At 40.5% G+C, this 18,919-nt stretch overlaps 2 protein-coding genes across 2 annotated transcripts in view; one reads left to right on the top strand and one right to left on the bottom strand.

Annotated features, from left to right (window-relative positions):
- The first annotated feature begins 3,482 nt into the window (after positions 1–3,482).
- LOC134638026 (spermatogenesis-associated protein 22) lies at positions 3,483–6,412 on the top strand. Its single transcript, XM_063488652.1, has 7 exons — positions 3,483–3,522; positions 3,781–3,918; positions 4,135–4,324; positions 4,635–5,004; positions 5,117–5,237; positions 5,337–5,434; positions 6,130–6,412. Exons 1-7 carry the CDS (start codon positions 3,483–3,485, stop codon positions 6,319–6,321), a joined length of 1,149 nt encoding a protein of 382 aa, XP_063344722.1. The 3' UTR covers positions 6,322–6,412.
- A 235-nt stretch (positions 6,413–6,647) lies between these two features.
- LOC134636402 (LHFPL tetraspan subfamily member 7 protein) overlaps positions 6,648–18,919 on the bottom strand; it is a 115,773-nt gene continuing 103,501 nt past the window's right edge. The window contains exon 3 of the mRNA XM_063486365.1: positions 6,648–9,153. Coding sequence (XP_063342435.1) covers positions 8,927–9,153 — 227 coding nt within the window. The 3' untranslated portion in view covers positions 6,648–8,926. The remainder of the gene's footprint in view (positions 9,154–18,919) is intronic.

Below are 18,919 nucleotides of genomic sequence, written 5' to 3'. Positions count from 1 at the left end.
TCTCAGGGTTATTGACCCACAGTTGCACTAGACAATAAGTTAATGAGTCTGCTGTTTAGTGATTAGGTTGGACTGTGTAAGATCCTTGTTTCAAAAAAAAAAAAAAAAAAAAAGCTGGGATGCTATGGAGAAGGTCAAGAAACAATGTGCATGCAATCAACATGACTACAGTGAAGCTGGGATTTGTTATGTTGTAATTGCCTCTTTTTTTAACATTCTATTTGGGAACAGCAGAGTCCAGTTGCTGTAGTACTGAAAGCAAAATGCTAAAGTTATTCTTGCTACATAACATAAAGGATTTCATGTTCTTTACACGTTGGGGCCTTCGCCCCCCCCATTTTTTTTTTTTTTTTAGTATTTTTATGTTTTCAGTGCCTGACAGGTCTGTGTGGGGGAGCTCTTTATCAGTTGGACAAGATGTAAAATATTTGAAACACACAGTTTTAAAAGCTCAAAATTTATGGCACACCTATTGGAGTCTTTGCTGGACCAAATCTGGTCCCCCTTGGCTTTATGTTTGACACTCCTGCCACTGATGAAATCTCGTTTGCCATTTTACTCTTAAATCGTTTAACTATTTGTTCCAGTGGACTTTTGCAGGGTAATAAATCATCCCTATTTTTATTTAGAAAGACTCTGCCTACAGAGAGTTCTTGTTATACCTGATTATGTTACTTAGCACCTACCAATTACCCAAGTTAGTTGTAAGCTCTTCCGCAAAGAAGCAATAACTTTCTTTCTTTCTTTCTTTCTTTCTTTCTTTCTTTCTTTCTTTCTTCTTGTTTAATTTGTTGTTAGGTGTTTTTTTTTATCCATAACCTTGTAGAAACAGGATTTTACAGAAGGGAACTAGACAGAGGTTTTTTACCCTTTTTGCCCCTTTATTATAAACTGTGGGATTCTGAAATCATCAGCAACAGTATCATATCATCCTAGCAGGCATGTATGAAAAAAATCCCAGTAAATATTGCATTTCCAATTGCTTTTAAACATTAGCACTGTCACTGTCTCTATGGAATCCCAGAAAAAACCCTGAGCTGCTGAAATGATTAGGATTTTTTTTTCTCACCTGGAATAAAGCCTCAGCTTCACAAATTATCTGTTGATCAAAGAGTTTCTCAATGGATCACGAGGACATGGAATACATTCTGAATAGACCATCAGTGCTGCTGTTGCTATGGATTCACAAAGCCAGAAAAGTCAAAACATAGAAGCCAAGATCAAAAGGTGGCCTTCGAACTCACAGCACATTGAGCCTCAGGCAGTACACAAAACCAAGAACAGAGATGGCACTGCTGTAAACCTTTGCCCACGTGTTTTCTTCTGCACTCACCCCAAGATGGCCTCATTTTCATTTGATTTTCATCTCCTAAAACACCACCAGGACTGATAGCATCCACATTTCACCATGGCAGAGACTTTAGCAAATGAGGCGAAGCTTATAATGCAAATTTTTGTACATTCTAGTTCTTTGGATTTGGGTAAGGATGAGAAATCCATGTTTTCCTGTGGTAAACAGCACACTAAGAGAAATGAATGACAGCTGTGTGTGGAAGTAGGTCTAAAAAGTAACATAGGAAGCCCGCTGGCTGTTAGTTTGCTCTTTGTCTCACTCCCCCATCTACTGGAAGACAGGGGTAAACAGATTGCTGTTATCACACAATTACACACACATCCTGCTGTTTCTGTCTCTGCTTGTGTGAAATGCTAATCATGTTATAATCTGCATGTTTATTTCCCTTCACAGAGTCGTGACTTGCTTTATATTCCACTGCAGTCATGCTTTGCACACCTAGATTCAGTCATATTCATCTTTTGTTGTGAGGATAATAATGTTGCAACTATTGTGATCTTAACAACATGAATGTAAAATTTCACTTTGTTTAAAGGACAAAACACCTGCAGTCATCATATTTCTGTTATAGTTTCCTTACAAATGTGCAGTAATGTAATTTATGTCTATAGAGGTAATACAAGTTGGTTAAATAAAGGCCAGCCTGACAGCTTAAAGGTCAGACTGACTTTTATCTAGCTCAAATTAAACTTTGATTCCTATTTATTGTTAATGATTGACAACAATTATAGTGCATAAATGTGAACTTTTGAAGCTTCTGAAGTGAAACATAACAGAAAAAGTTTGCTTATTAATCATTGCTGCAAATGTTCTAATTTATCATTATATTATTATTTATCATTATGGGTATAATAACACATAACATGTGCATCAGGTGCCGGCCAAATAACTATTAAAATATCACCTGCTTTTATTAGAATTATTTTTAACCTGGAATTTTAAAATTATGTCACGTGCAGTTGTGGTCGGAAGATACACTCATGAATGTGATAATAGTTTTGCACGTTTAATGATTTCTTTGAACTGTTTTTCCAGAGTGGAATTATTGCACTACATACATCTTTAATGACTTTAAATTTAATTAATTTAACAAATTCTACCAATTTTGCCAAGAATTATGGTTAAAAATTCAGCCAGAATTATGACAGATGGTTGATGACAGTTATCAAACGTTTCACCCATATCAGGGTGGGTGTATTTTTGTATTTGAGCCTGTATGTACACATTTGACCCAGTGTGTATTAGAAAAAAATCCTTAAAACTTAAAACTTTTTAAAGTCATTAAAAAAGGGATGCTGGAAAAAAGAACAGTTCAAAGAAATGATTAAAACCCCCAAATTACCATGACATTCATGACCTTTCCTGATTGCATCTAAAATTCTGACCACAGCTAATATATGTATAATCGTTTTGAATACAATATTACCAAAAAGGACTACAGTGCTTAACACAAGAAATATTCCCGGTTTAAGGAGGGATACAAACCCCTGGGAGGGTTGCATCGGAAATGACATTCGGTGTAAAATGAAATATCTGATATGAAATATGTGGATCCATCCACTGTGGTGACCTCTTGTGTATAAGAGAACAGCCAAAAGCAGATGATCAAAAAACATCACAAACAAAAGGTAATAGCTCACAAATAATATAGATGTCACGGTAATTATTTTTGACCAGCTGTGATTTCCGTTATTTCGAGTCTGCGTTTACAAAGTCCAAGCTTGCTTATAGACCGTGAAGGCATCACCTGTCACCGTAGAGTTTTGGCGCTTTCAGAGGTGCTGAATTTTCACTTCTGTTGTCTTCGTTTTTTTGTAATACTTTGTCAAGTTTTCGCCAACAAAGACCTGGTCATTTATATAAAATCTTCACAGAAAACGGTTTGGTTCTGTAAAAGCACGACACTTTGAACTTTCAGGCAGTAACTGTATGACATGTCTACAAATTACAGCTAGCTTATTAGCTAGTGAGCCAGAGCAAGATAAATTAGCTTAGCTTACTACTTTCCAAGTTAGTTAACCTCCAGCAACACAGAGAAAACCAAGCGTAAGGTATTTTTCTTTTACCTTTGTTTTCCCTGCTAAAAAAAGTCCTGCCAGTTAAATAAACTTCAATCTAAGCAAGTACAATGAAGAGACAGGAAAACCAGGCGACCAGGCCTACATCAGGTTGGTAAAAAATAAATAAATAACTTCACAGTCTGCTCACCAGTGTATTCATTTCCACCTCATAGTCATTTCTTTGACTCCAGCCAGGTTGTGTTATAGAGTCTTTGTGTATGGATAAGTGTGGCAAGCTGTGGAGTTTATCTGTACATGCAGAGTTAAATAGGTTAAATAATGAACAGTCAGTGAGTATGTGGTGTCATTAAGCATCATATTGCGCTGTGGTTCGTTCACTTGTCTTTCCTCTGCCGTTTTCTCCAGGCTGCCTCTCTGTGCCGCTCTTTAACCAGAAGAAACGAAACAGGGTTCCTTTGACAGTTCTTCCCTCTGTGAATGAATTCTTTTCCCACAGCGAGTACACACCAAACACCAGCTCAGCCATATCTCACAACCCAGCAGGTGAACTGTTCATTCTCTAAGCTTCTGCTTTATTTCTGACACTAGATGTCAGTGTATCCACAGAAAAATTGAACATGCTTTTAGGCATGCTTGAGTTTACATGTTTTTAGAACATTGGTTAGCATTGTAAAGTCATTTATATAACCCTTCACATCTATAGACAGAAGCTGTTGTTTGTTGTGATAGTTTACCTATGAGAATTGACCTTTTCTTTAGGTGCCTTTGGGTGTTACCAGGCCTCAGGTTCCCCTTCTGGTGTCCCTCAAAGCCAACAGTGGAACAGACAAAGCAACTCACAGGCTGCTCCAGCCCAGCAGTATGGCAGCAACAGACCTGCCCCTGGACCTGCCCCTTCAACTAGAGCCTATGGACCCATACCTCATCCATACAAAGCTAAAGAGAAAAGGTGTCTTTAACTGATCATTGGTTACACTGTAGCTTCTCTCTTTTCTTATAGCTCATGTATGTTAACTGCTAAAATATACCCACGTGGTATTTAACTTGATGAATTGGTCTGTGATAATGACATGTGGAAAAGTTTTCATAACCATGGATATTATCATTGCACTTCAAGGTTCTTGTTTAAGCTGTGATTTTATAGGCACTTAAATTAGTGCCTAGTTGACAGAGACCAAAGAAATTCAAATGTTATCTTTTTAAAAGTTTAAAGCATGTCACGGGACTACTGTTTGTTGAATGCTGGGCTTTCATTTCAGCTCAGTGATGGGACAATCCAGCAACGCACTGGGACAGCAGGATTCCAGCTCTGTCATCAATTTCAGACAGAGCACATATCAAGGCCCTCGCAGTAGCGAGAGTGGACAAAGCCAGCCAGTGCCCCATACAGGGTTATCTCAGATGGGTCGGAAGTCATCTTATGGAACACCCAGTTCCACGCATCAGTATTCCCAGCAGTCTAGAGCTCTTCCTCCTCCAGTTCCACCACCCAGGAGGCAGTCTGCTAATGCTCCGGAGCCACAGAAGAACGCCTGGAAATTTACAAACAGCTTTGAGCCACTGAGATCCCCTTTTGAGGTTAAAACGAGCTCAAATCCACAAAACACTCTGCGACCAACTCCAACTCAGGTAGAAATGTATACAAAAAATAAATGATATGTTTACAACAGGTAGCCACAAGTTTCAATTAATGTTTAATGCACTTTTGCTGAACCATGCAACATTTGTGTGTGTTGAGCAGGCAGCATTTCCAGTGAAACCAGCCACCGAGCACTCACTGAGGATCCTGACTGCAGTTATTGATGGCATGAGGCACTGGAGTCAGTTTAAAGACAAAGTGCCTTATTTATTTGAGATATTCGGTGAGCTGATTTGTTGTCCCAGCTGTACTCTCACTAGTTTTTTTTTTTTTTTTTTGAAGAAAAACACCATTAATCTGACAGGCTTCACTTCCCCCTCAGCTACTCTAGACTCTGCGGTCACAGTTGGTCGCTACGGAGCAAAGAACTTCCTCCTGAGAGATGGGAAGGAGGTTGTGCAGTGTGTCTTTTATGAAAATGTGAGTCGGGGAAAAAAATTCAAACAAATGTGGCTTGAATGTAAAATGAGTTTTAGAGGGACAGTATGGTTCATAATACAGAAAAGGAAAGGAAAGCCTCTTTCATGGTCAGTTCAGTGACTGCAACTTTAACATTTAACATACTAACTGAATCTTTCTCACTATGTGATGGTGGACTGTCTGGAAATGACGTTATGACCCTTCACAGATTGATGGGCAGCAACAATTGTTTCTCTAAGATCACTGCTGATGTCTCGCCACCGTGTGGCAACACACATCTGAATGGACAAACCTGCAAACTGCCAAAACGTCTGCGCTCACATACTGATGATCCATTGATCAAATCCATTTGATTATCAGCACTGGCTGCTACTTACACTCTTAATTCCTTTGAAACAGTATTGGTGCACTTTCCACAAACCACTTCTGCATTTTATCTTAGTCTTCATAAAAAATGTAATATGCCAAGTGTTACTTTTTATCTGGGGTTGGATTTATCTGATTTTAGGATCTAATACGGATCATATATATAAAAATCTTAGAAATGAAAGAGGTTGTACTTTCTTTTTCAAAAAAGTGCATACAAGTACATAATCTTTACAAAGGCTTTTACATGTGCTGAAACCAGTTTGAAATGTTTAAACTATTGCCAAAAATAAAACAGCACTGACTCATTTTTGATTCTGGTCCAACAGGAGCAGGTACTGCCCCGCCTGATCCGAGGTCAGGTCCATCGGTGTGTGGGTAACTATGACCGCAGTAAAGATGTCCTGATGTGCGTGTCTGTGAGGCCGGCTCTGCCTTCAGAGCTGAGAAATGCTCAGGAAGCTGTCAAAGCCTGTGATGCAGAAATGCGGGCGCTGGTCAAATCACTCAGTGAAGTCTGAGCAGAAAAGCAGCAGCTGCAGAGCATACCAGTGTTCGGGTGTACGCAGGAGCCAAGCTCAGTGCTGTGTTCTCCAATTGGTTTTAGCTGCAAGCCCAAGTAGTTTTAACACTTAAACTGTTGTTTTTGACCTGTAGAGGGTGCTGTTTCCATTCACTTGTATTTTATAACAGCTGAGTTCATGCTTGTGTTCATGTTGTTTTGCGTTTATCCCTAAATAAAAATAATAAAAATTTAACCAAAACCTAACCAGAAAGTAAAACCTCTCTTATTTTTTTTATAACTTACGAAATATTTTTATTACAAAGAAAATTCACAAAACAGCAGAACATTGTTTAGAGGTTAATTCAGGTAAAAGCAGACATGATGAGGTAATATCTCAAAATATATCTTTGAAAAACGGGGCAGTTAGGAATAACATGTGATATCAAGTACAGTTAGTTTATTTACAGTCAAACATCACAATGGAAAAAAAACAAGAAATTCTACTCTAGCAAAAACAGTTTCACCAGTGCCGAGACTTTACACACAACGGTTCAACAAAGAGGGGAACAAGTCCAGTGCAGTCACGCCAGTCATTCCCACACAGTCGAGCACAGTATAAGGTCCAATACAATACCAACAGATGGCTCCTGATCTTTTGAATATGGCAACAAAATCACAGTAATTTTCTTCATGTCAGGACATGTCTTTATGGGAACCCAAATTTGGGAATTATTTCAAAAGTTGAACCCATTATCAAACTTCAACCCAATATTAAACACGAATACGCACAAACACCCACTAGAAAAGGGAGTCTAGCTTGATGAAACTGGCAGTGTACGGGGACAGGATGCGGAGAAATGTTGTCCTTGCAACATGACAGAAATGGTGCCAACGCTTAAAAGGAAGAATGGATTGATAAAACACACCAACACATTAGCTTATTTAAGGGAGGGAATTATTTTAAGCCATGTTTTCACATGAGCTCTGCAGAGATAACCAAAGTTCAGTTTGTACAGCTCCCTCCTCCACCACTCAAAATTTCTTTTAAATCACATAATACAAGGATGCCAGGAATTAATCTGTTAGCTGCATGTCACAACCTCTTAATACAGCAATTCAAGTGATTTATCGCTTCCAGATAATTGGCAAAAACGTCTCAGGGCATAAGTACATTGCTTTTCCTTTTTTTTCCTCCCCTCCCTCTTCTCTCTCTTATTATCTCCAAGGATTCAGTGACATCTTTTTTTTTTCCACCAGAACATTTTCTCAAGTTAATGAGATCATACTGCATCAAGTACAGGAGTAACGCTGTGAGGGGGGAAAAATTAGAATAAGAAATAACATCAGACAACAGGATCCAACATTTTTCAGCAGAAAAAAGATGATTACCTGATAATCGTATTAAACACTTGTCTTGGTTATGTTAAAAGGCACAAGTTGGTCAGATCATGTTTAAAATCTAGATCAGTCCCACCGTTGACGAAGCCCATCTTATCATGCATCTTTAGAGACAATTCCTGCACGGCCTTGCCTTTTGCAATCATTTTGTTCCTGAATTAAAATGTTTTCGTTTTTGTGTGTTGTAAGACGGAACAAAACGAGCGAGTTACATTACACGAAATAGATCTGAGGGGAAAAACATTGACAAAAAGGGATGCAGTATCTTATCTTTTTTTTTCTTTTCACAACACCATTCTGAAACAGCTACTCGTTAGTCATCACGAGTCGCCTCTTTGAAGAGACAGTTTTCCATTCGTCCTCACAGCAGGTCTGGTGCTGTGTGTTTTGTCCCGTTCTTTGCAGCAGCTACTAAAAAGCGATGTCTTTGAAAGCTGTGACGTCTCCTCGTCACCCACTGGTTCGCTAGCCTGGTCATAAAAACCGGGAGGCAGAAAAAGTCTGAGGAGAAAAAAAATCCTTCAAAGCGCCAGCGTTCTCTCATTAAAGTGTTGTTCTGAAAGCTCAAACATCAGCTCGGTTAAATCCACACCGTATTTACAGTCTAAACACCTCAGCCAGACACGCAGGTCCTGATGTGTGGATTTTTTTCACTTGATTGATCACGTTGGCTCTGTTTTCAAAGTTTAATGTTTCTGAAAACCTCCTAGTGAAATATTATTCGATTGCTTGAGTTATACCGCCACTTATTTTCATGCTTCCAGTCTGCGTTGGAATGTTACATACTGTACGCTGGCTTGTTTCTTACCATAAAAAAAAAGAAAGGAAAGGAAATCCTAATATTTTTCATATTTGTTATGTTTGCAGTCATTTTCTCAGTTTCATCAGTCTTTGCATCTTCTGACTGCTTCATCTCCAAACCTGCCAGGAAGAAAACAGATGTGTCGAACTGGAAAACACTAATCGTAACTGCAGAGTATTGTTACAGCAGAAAACATCCCGTTTAAATTGACTGGATTAATAACGAAGAGACGCAGGAAGACGGTTTGTTTTCTTATTTCTGCCGTCAGCTTTAGTTCTTGCTCAGAGGGGGCTTCCCAAGCAGCATCGTCTTTAAAACAAAAAAAATAACAACAAAAAAACACGATGCAGGTGTCTTCGTGTGACATTAAGCCCAGATTAGAGAGGATCGTCAGGAAGAGGAGAAGAAAAACAAGACATAACTATAAGAGCGTGGGCAGCGGGGTAGGGGACAGCTGCTCCTTCGGTGCATATTTAGCAAAAAAGGGCAAGAAGACGGTGAGCATGACTCCCACTATAGCCAGCATGTAGCCCCAGCCGATCTGGCACTCGCCAGCGTAGTAGATGTCAGAGTCTCCGCAGAAGGACCGGACCAGTGTAGAGTTCAGGCCGAAAGGGTACACCAGCAGTCCGGTCGCCATGATGAACACTGCAAAGAAGATACAGGACAAAACGCGTGAGACGGTGTACACTGCCTTATGAAGACTTGTGGAGCAAAGATTTAACACAAATGCATATGAAAAGCATGCCAATCTATGAATGTTTTCAATTTTAAAGGGGACCTGCTGTGCTTTTCCTTTCTGTCATGCACACACTGTTGTTAAATGCAGATTCAAATAATGAGGTCAGCATATGTACATTTAATCTCTGTTAGCTGAAAGCTCAGGCTTCAGACTGCTCTAAACTCTTTGTTTCAGATGGTTTTCCCACTCTTGGCTTTGTGTGGAGTTGGCAAGTATGCATGTCACCAACATGGTCGGTTCAGGTGCACGCAGAAGCCCCACCCACCTGCTGTTCAAACCTTCAGTTCAGAGCAGCGATTTGCAAACGTTTTACTGCATGGCCCACTTTTGGCTCAGACACACCAGAATCGTCCTTGCAACTATGTAAAATTGGAGTTTTTTAAGTGTCCAGATGCCACAACACCCTCAACCTCTGGGTGATGATCACTTTTGATTGCAAGCGACTGTATATTTCACCTGTTAGGAGGCAACCGGTCTTCAACTGTGGTCCGACTCAGACTAACTACAGTCCCTCTCAGTCAGATTATTTTGATTATTTTAACATTGAGGAGGGTTTTGAACTGTTAGTCATGCAAAACTACTGACTCAAAAGTATAAAAATGTAGGAAATATTTTATATATAAAATCTCACTAAGAAAAAGATGTAGCCCTGCAACAGACTGGCAACCTGTCCAGGGTGTACAACACCTTTCACTCTATGGCTCTGTTCAACCCTGAACTGGTTAAAATGGATGGATGGAGAGAATAGCTGTTTGTTTCTGACATCCCAATGGCTGCACATGGCATTGTATTGTTTGTGCACTTGTATGCCAAATGGGAACCACTTGGTGGCAGTAGAGATTTTACAGAAACAGTCTCTCTGTGATTCAAGTGTGCAATTTAGCTACTTCATCAGTGCTGAAGTGCCTCCATTTGCAGTAAGATTTTTGATTTGTTGCCATATGCTGCATATATAAAACTGAATCATGAGCTTGGACAGCTTTAAAAGTCCAACAGTGGCAGAACAGAGCTTTTAATGTATTGAACAACAAAAGCACAGATGACCTGTAATTGACCAAACCTTCCAGTGAGAAATGATTCATGTGTCCTTAGATCAGTTTGCACTCCTCGCTGTAAAGCTGTGGCGCTCCTTAATAAACAAAACTGTCTCCTTCTGCACCTTTGTGATGGTCAGCTTTCCGGCGACACTATCCTCGGCAGCAATGCAGCCAGAGAGTGGTTCACTTTTACAAATTGAGTCAAGTCTCCTAGCTCGTGCTGCCAAGCAGTTATCGACTGTGCTACAGGCTATCAGTGCTGCTCTTAGTCATTCTGAGTGCCCACTGCATTTCCATTACAATTCCAGGTGTCATAGTTGTTTCAGGTTTGGAGCACTGGGTTACAGGAAAAGCTTGGATTTCTCAAAGTGGGTAGCTTTCTAGAAAACTACAGCAAACATCTCTTTTATTACGCCAAATTGATTTTAGGAGATGTCAGTTTTTCTGCTTTCAAGGGCAGCAGTTTCATGGTCAGCGGGAAACAATGCTCATATGAGAGCTACAATGCAGGAGCTGTATGAGTATCAAATCGATGCTTTGTGTGGGCAGCAAACAGTTGCCGTCAACAAGGATGAGGAGGGAGGAAGCTTGCAGTGATGCTCTAGTTGCACACTGGGGACTCTGGGAATGACTGTTGTGGAGGGGAAAAAAACAAGAAAAAAACATCAGAACGATGAGAATGAAACACAAAGAAGGGAGCATGAACGGGTCAAGGCGAGCTATCTCCTGAGTGTGGTTGTCAAGCATCCCGTTGTCCCTCTCTCTTGGAGCTCAGCCGTCCCAGCTCCCCGTGTGTTATCTGTGGGGGCTCGACACCTCAAAGCTAATGACACTTTAATGACCTTCTTTATCAAAGTATTCTCAGCTTTTGTGGAAGAAACACAAAGACACACATGTGTGTGTTTGCAACCCAAGGCCGCTTCTCTACAGCGCTGAAAATGATGGCATTCGGAGCAAACCTGGACACAAAGCCAGGGTGGGTACGCGAACAACAGCACTGCCTGCATTTCAAAGGAATGAAATCCAGGAAGCAGTGTCGAGTAAGTATCAGGTGAGCAGAATGGGGGCTGGATTTTATCAATCAGACCAGGACAGAATGCGGCTAAGTGTCTGGATCAGATAAGCTGCAGCCTGGGCTGACTCCATCTCTGCGAGGTTTTAATGAGGGATGAGGAAAAAATCTGCCAAAAGAAAAAAGCAACTTACTTCAGAGAATAACTAAAAATGAATCAATTTGTCCTTTAAATCTAAAGCAAAGAGAACATCTTAAGAAGGGCTTCCAGCAATTTTACACATCAAAGTCTGTGTACAGCTTTACGACTCCATATGTAAAAACAAGAGCTGGAAAAAGCTGGAAACTGAGAGGATACAAAGCCTCCTCAACTCGTACCTTAGACATAAGTGAGCTTCTTAGAGCTTAGAGGCTTAGAGCTAAATTTGCTGCCAACACGCACCAAAATCTCTCACCCCACTAGTTGCATTGTGGGTATTATAGGCAGCAGGTTTTTGTCAGTGAAGAAGAATGGGATGCATTGAAAGCAGCATCACTGTTTAATTCTTTGTTTTAATTCATTTCTAACCCAACTGCATGGACTGAACTCCATACAGGGTGAATAATGTGGACTAATCAGGCCTGTGTAAGAAAAATTACACAATCTTTTAGATTCCACTGCAGCGTGGAAGAGCTTAATTTCAAAGGGGTCTTACACGCCTCAGTGGTCTAATCCTATGAGGAATGGACAGTGCGATATAAGAAGCTGACATGACACCATGATGGCTTGCAAAGAGGCCGAACATTTTCATTGCATGCACAACTAGGAAGCCTCCTTAACGTGGCAAACTGAACACCTCTGAGCTGCTGGTATAATAAAGTAACAAAAAGCAATCACATAAAAGCAGAAAACTGAAAACTCTCTTGTTATTTTAGCTCAGATACAGGGATTTTAATGAGCCGTGCAATGTTGCCCTTGAGCTGTAAAAGGCCAACTTCATTCACCTCCTTGTACCCCTCCTTGTACAATCAACCCACAGTCAGCATTTGTCGGAGCAGAAGATGGCATGGAAAGACCAGCTTAGCCAGGCCTTCTTTCCCAGGGAGAGGAATAAGACTGAAGAGGTGTGGAGAGAGTGTGTCAGTCCCAATCAGATGAGTGCTGCTGAGTATGCGAGGCTATCATAATAACTCAGAGATGATGAGACAGTGAATTGTGGAAGGGCTTCAAGTCACTAATGTGTCCCAGTTTCATTGCAAACGTTCCAGAGAGACTCAAAAGAAGACCACAACAAACTTTAAAGGGTAAGATGGCAAAACTCCCACTCGCTGCATTCACTTTAACCAATTAGACCTTTGTCTTATTTCAAAGTAACGAAAAAAAAAAACCCAAACACTCAAATCTGATATTTGGTTAGAAGCAGGTACTTCACAACAAACCAGTGCTTATTATTTTTCCATTCATAATGCTGCCCTTTAGAATACTTGCACTCATATTTGTCTTTTCTTTAAAAAAAAAAAAGAAGAAGAAGAATGAAAGGAAAAAGTGTCCTTGGAAAACTCAGTGCGTTCTGTTTCTCATGACTGCCAACTTGCCTGACTCTTCACTTCATTAGCTTTGAAGTGGGTGCAGAATTCAGACAGAGGGAGTAAAATAACGATTAGGAGAAGCCAAAGCAGCCAGAAGCATCGCAGAGCACTACACTTCATTGTTCCTGAAATCTGGCCTGGTTTCACAGGTAGCTGCAAGGTTGCAGAGGCCTTTGTGTAGACTAATAAACAGCAAATACCTTTATGTGCGTTCTTCTTTTTTTTCCTATGAAGGTTTGTGTGTGTGTGTCTACAGCAAAGGTAGCAGATGAGGGAAACAAAATTAAATAAAACAGATCAAAACGTATTGTACTGCCGTACAAAGATTCAGTATAGCTTCTACCAACTAAATGAACTAAATTAACCTTGAATCTCTTTCTCAGTGGTGTAGCGAGAAATGGAAAGCTGCTCCCAGGGACGGTGAAACAGGTTCACAGCGGTGCGAATGAGAGAAAGAGATTGAATGGGATTGTGGGGCAGGAAGGTGTGTGATAACCTGGCACCCAAGCGTGACACTGAATCAGTTTCATCACAGACCCCTAACACAGAAATCACTGGCTTAGTTCATATGCCATATTTACGCGTGGATGCCCGAGTGAGGCAGATGAAATACGAAATCTACTATTGTCAGAAAATGTCAGAAAAATCCAATATACCATAGTTCCAGACATTCATACACACTGCATCTAATGTAGCATTATTCAATTTTATTCTTCCCAAGATACAGCTAATAAAAATCCAGCTCTGTGACTTCAAAGTCCTTTTCATTACAATACAAAGGTCTGTGCTTTGGATCAAACTGCATTGCGACTGTTTGCTTACTGTCATAACTTTATTAGCAATGGGAAGGGCTGAATTAAACACAACAGGAAATGGGTGGCTCTACTGTGGATGGAGCGCTCAAGCTTTGCTGTGGTGTCACGTGCGTGTTCCCTCTGGCAAAAAACGACATAAAATAGAATATATTACGTGCAGTGATTGTTCTCACCCGGGCCCAGAAGGAGAGACGTCTGTCTACAGTAGGAGTGCAGTAAAACCTGGTCAGCAGTAGCATTGTACTGAAGCTGTGATTCACTGTCTATATACACGGAATTGTTGCAATTACGTAAAGATCAAAGGGGATATGTGCAGTCATCAGCTTAGTTCACTAACATGCTGTCTTAGCGTGCACTTCTCCAGAACACAGGCACTTTAAATTGTTTTCTAATAAGAAATGAGCAAGAACAAGAGACTGGCAGTTAAAAAAGAAGGCTAGGCCAGGCTATGCAATGTGGATTCAAGCCTCTCAGCCAGTAAAGAGGAAATGGAATACATTAGAATAGACTAATGTCCTCCTTATCTTCTCAGACCTACAAGCCAGACAGGCAGTCAGGTGGAGACCACCCGCTCCAGCAGGACGAGGGCAGTCAGACGTGTAAATACAAAAGCATTAACAGAGGCAGCACAGAGTCACGCAGGCACCTTTGGGTGTCACCAGCACCCGCTGCTTCCTCTTCCTCTCCCGCTTCCCTAAAGAAACTTCTTATCTAGCTGCTGTCCAAACCGGGACGTTATCTGGCGCTACTGTTCACTTCAAAAGACACATGAAAGAAGTCACACATTAAGATTGTGTCCTCGCATGCCCACAGGCTTGTTTGATGTCACATTAACTTGCAAGAAAAGAGCAGAAAAGACGGGGAAAAGGAGACATTTTTCATTTTTGTCATATTCTGAATTTTATTTCCAAGTAAAGTTGTGGGAAAATTAGGAATGTGGATTAAAAAAGAATCTTGATTTGCTGACACACCTCTCATTTGTTTGTCTAGTGGCAGAAAAAGATTAGAACTGTTGCTGTAGTAACTTCCCCTGCTGTGGTGGTCATCGTATTTCTCCCTCTTTTCTGTTTACACAGAATGAGCTAATCTCTGTCTGGTCCCATGTAGAAACAGCAGCCCAGATGTGATCAGGCATACTGATGTAAATGAAATACTGATATACAAGCAACAGCCCAGACCAGTAAACACTGTGACCCACATACACACCCTTACGCAGAGTATATGCTATTATGTATAGTTGTTAGCATGTACGAAAATATTAGGATAAGCGGGATAATGTAGGCACAGTTTGTATTGGCTGGAAATGTGTGGCCCACAATAAAAGCTTAACAAAGGGCAGTGCAGAAGTGTAGCGCATCTCTAGGAAATTGCCTTTTCACTAGCCGCACACAAGGAGTATTTCCATTTCCCCCCCTATTTACAGGAGAATAGAGATGGGGATAGATAATTTCTATTCTCTCACACACAGAGGACACACTTTTCCTATCCCCAAAAGGAAGTAGAGGGCTGTCGAACACATGGATGTGACTGTGCATTAAAGAGAAACCACAGAGAGCAGAGTGTGGTGTGTCATGGCCTTCCTGTTGATCTGTGTTTATTGTAATCCTTACTTCTTAGAGCTGTACTACCAAACAAGTTCACCACAGAGAGGCTTTCATTGCATTAGCTGGCATTAGCTGGTCTTACAGCGACAGTTAACAACTTTCTCTGTTAAGCTGCGATTTCTGCTTCAGGTCGTGTGCGCGCTAATATAAAAATGGGCGCTTTGCAGGTCATGTGACTCCTCTTTTGCATGTATTGATCCCTATAAGTGACGCTGGCTCCAATCAGAGATGTTATTGGCTGATGATGATGATAAAAATGTATAAAGAACATAAAAAACCTAAATGTGAAATGCAACACTGTAGCAAAAACGACAAGAGATCAATGCCGCAGAAAATGGCACAGAGCGGTAAAATTAAGATTTCAAGTAAACTGTTTTATCGCTGAGTGTGCTCTCAGTGCTGCTGCTTCTTTCTAAGGTGGCGGTGCACGTTACAGATCTGAAACTTTACACTGGATACATTGTAACATGTAACTGTCCCACAGCCATAGCCCGCATCTCCTATTTCATCAATATAGAAGACGTGGAAAATGGTTTAATTTGTCAGCAGCTCAAAGTGAAATTAATTAGATTTATTAAATGGGTATTCTTTACATGTGCTCTGTTTTCTAGTAACTGCAATTCCAGCAGTGTAAAAGAGATTTAGCAGCAGATTAGAATCAAGTATAACAACATTTGACACATTTTCTAAATCACTAGATTAATACACATGCATTCCCCTGACAATGCAGTGCTTTATTCAGTGGTTCTAGTAAGGTACAGCTTAACAGCCTACACATATAAAACATATTCCCCCAGCAGAGGATCTTTATCACACTTAAACTCTGCTGTTAATAAAAGAATCAGTGAAAATGTGGCTCTTCCAAACAATTTTAAACCAAAACTCACAGCATAATCTGCTACCAATCAGCACAAGATTCTTTTTCTCAGCTGGGAAATCTACAACAAACCCTCTGAAGGCCTACGACATAACATGCGCGCCTTCCTAGAACTGTAACTACATGTGTTGTTGACGCAGGCTGCAACTGATTGGTCTGTTTGCAGTAATGCAGATTCTTCCTGTGCATTTCCACAGTTTATTAATTTATCCGTGAGAGAATTATACACTTTAATAACCTCAATATTCAGAATAATAACCATAGTATCAATATGGGGACTTCTAAATGGAATCATTCCTGGAAGATGATTGCCTAAACTATATGAATAGTTTAGTATTGTACAATAATAGTGAGGGAATGTACAAATACTCTTTGAGAAATTGTCTTTATTTTCTTTCTGTGAGTAATAAAAGTACCCTTTTCCCACTTAACCTCTCTGCCAATCAATTTCCATTTTATCTGCACTTGGGTCCACTTCTTTTGTCTCATTGCACTTTGAGTTGATATATGGTAGCGTATACAGACTACCACAGATGCTCCACCACAGCGTTACGTACACTATCTAAACGTGCATGAAGTCTTCACCATTATTTTGCCCCCTCAGTGCGCTCAAGGTGACAAATCGTAGCGTGGAAGATGAAAGTTTGGGAGTTGTTGGAAGTCGAACTGTGCCAGCAATGAATCTCCAGGTAGTCAGCTGGGACCTGGCGAAGCGTGGGCATAAACAGCAGGGACTCCATCCTAATGTGATGAGCTGTGCTCTAGTCTGCACACAGCCACATTGATAATTAAGCTCAGTGAGCCTCTGGGAAATTATGCTAATGATGTTCCTCCAACTACCTACATATCTTGAAACGTTTGGCTTAAGGTGATCAGAGCGGCGAGTAAAACGCAACTCCCTAATAAATGTTTCTGAAACAGGTTCAGAGAGAGAGGAAAAGAGGGCAGTGACAGAAGAAGAGATGAGTGGTTGCCATTTTGTTTAAGACTTTATTTTGTTTAAGCAGAAAAGAATTATAGTTCACAAAGAAGGGGAAGGAATAAAGGGATGCAGTGATGGAAAGGACATTTTCAGCTAGACCTGTGATTTACTCAGAGGCAACACCCAGAACAAAGTGAAGCCAGAAGAAAGCAAATGGCACCTTTAAAACCAAAAGCTGCCACTTTTCACAAAAAAATGTTAAAACACAAGTAGGGGAAGGGAATCAGTTGCTGGGTACAGCTTGATTTTTAGTTGCCACACAGAGGTGAGACAAATCTCTCTTTGAATGTCTTGAGGAGATATACCTGTCAGAGTACATGTGAAAGAGAGTTTTTAAAGAGCAAACTAAACCATTTTCACTGGAAATCATCTACAATTGTCACTGCAGGCAAAAACCTGTTGACCTTGAGAGCTGCACAAAAAGAGAAAAAAACAGTGGGAGCGCAAAGGAAGAGAAAGCAGACGAGGAAATAAAATACAGGGAGTTGGGAGAGATTAGCTGGGCAATAAAATAGCTTCTGCTATCTTTAGAGTGAGCAGGCCTGCCTGTGTACTGGTCAATCCCAGCAATGGGGCTCTTTATCACTGAGTCATTCAGTCTCTGCTGCGAGCTCGAGACTGCAGAGGTGGTTCAAGCCCTCTAACCGCAATGTATCTGGGCATGTAAATATTTTGTTGGAACTCATGGAGACTTAAAGATTCTGACATGTTCAAGCATTATGCAACTTGGAGATAATGTTAGATGATTAGGTGACGCTTTCAATATCTGTGGGATTCTGTGCATTGTATTAAATATAACACACCACTGCTTTGTAATGATACTATCTTCTATCCATCCATTTTCTTAAGAGGTTACCCAACTTAGGGTCACGGGTTGCCAGTCCATCTGCTCACTCTGGCTTAAAGGTGGGCATTATGTGTATTTCCATCCATCCATCCATCCATTTTCTTCACTTATCTTATTCAGGGTTGCAAAGGGGCTGGAACCTATCGCAGCTGTCATAGGGCAAGAGTCGGGGTACACCCTGAACAGGCCGCCAGTCTGTCAGAGCTAACATAGAAAGACAGGCAACCATTCAGACTCAGATTCACACCTATGGTCAATTCAGAATCACAACTTAACCTAACCCCATGAACTGTTATTCATAATCTGTATTAACATTTCTTATCTTATGATGGGCCTTGGTGCAACACTTCAGTTAATCCTCTGAAAGCCATTTCAGAACCCCTCCTCTGTTTGTGATTGGTTGCCCATCACAAACAGAAGGTCTAAACAGCAGGTGTGTGCCTAAGATAAGCACACGAGGCCCTGTCTTGCTGACATCCTACAGGCCAATAGTAGGACAAAGCTGTCTGAAACCAAGTGAGAGTGATCTGAAGTCTGAGCTTTTAGATCAGGAGGATTAGTTGTACACACGTGCATTTATGGGGGTAGGGTCAAATATTGCATCTTTTCAGGTATTTTGTTGTTGTTGTATTTTGTTTTCAATTTTGGGATTACTGTAGACATTTGTTGTTGTTTTGAATGTGAAAATATAATTCAGTGTGGGTGTCTCACATTACTCTCACTTACAGCAGTAATCACCTCACTGCTGCCAACTTTGTCACAAGTATTAGTGATACATTTCATAGCCACTTAGCCAGTTTTATTTTTATTAAAAGAAGAATAGCAAAACAAAAAAAATCTGGACAGCACTGCTTTACAACTGAACTCTCAAAAGGATATCTCACACAATTTCCTTGTTTGTGTACAAATGTGTCAAAAAACATGGTTGT

This window comes from Pelmatolapia mariae, linkage group LG10_11 (genome assembly GCF_036321145.2).
Source record: "Pelmatolapia mariae isolate MD_Pm_ZW linkage group LG10_11, Pm_UMD_F_2, whole genome shotgun sequence".
Lineage (NCBI taxonomy): Eukaryota > Metazoa > Chordata > Actinopteri > Cichliformes > Cichlidae > Pelmatolapia > Pelmatolapia mariae.
The sequence above is the reverse complement of the archived record's forward strand: the minus strand, read 5'-3'. Positions and strand labels throughout refer to the sequence as shown.

Bases quoted from the DNA above. Each gene is read 5' to 3' on its own strand.
- LOC134638026 (XM_063488652.1), top strand. From the start codon at position 3,483: ATGAAGAGACAGGAAAACCAGGCGACCAGGCCTACATCAG. The intron at 3,919-4,134 runs GTGAACTGTTCA...CCTTTTCTTTAG, and splicing joins CATATCTCACAACCCAGCAG to GTGCCTTTGGGTGTTACCAG. The intron at 5,435-6,129 runs GTGAGTCGGGGA...CTGGTCCAACAG, and splicing joins AGTGTGTCTTTTATGAAAAT to GAGCAGGTACTGCCCCGCCT.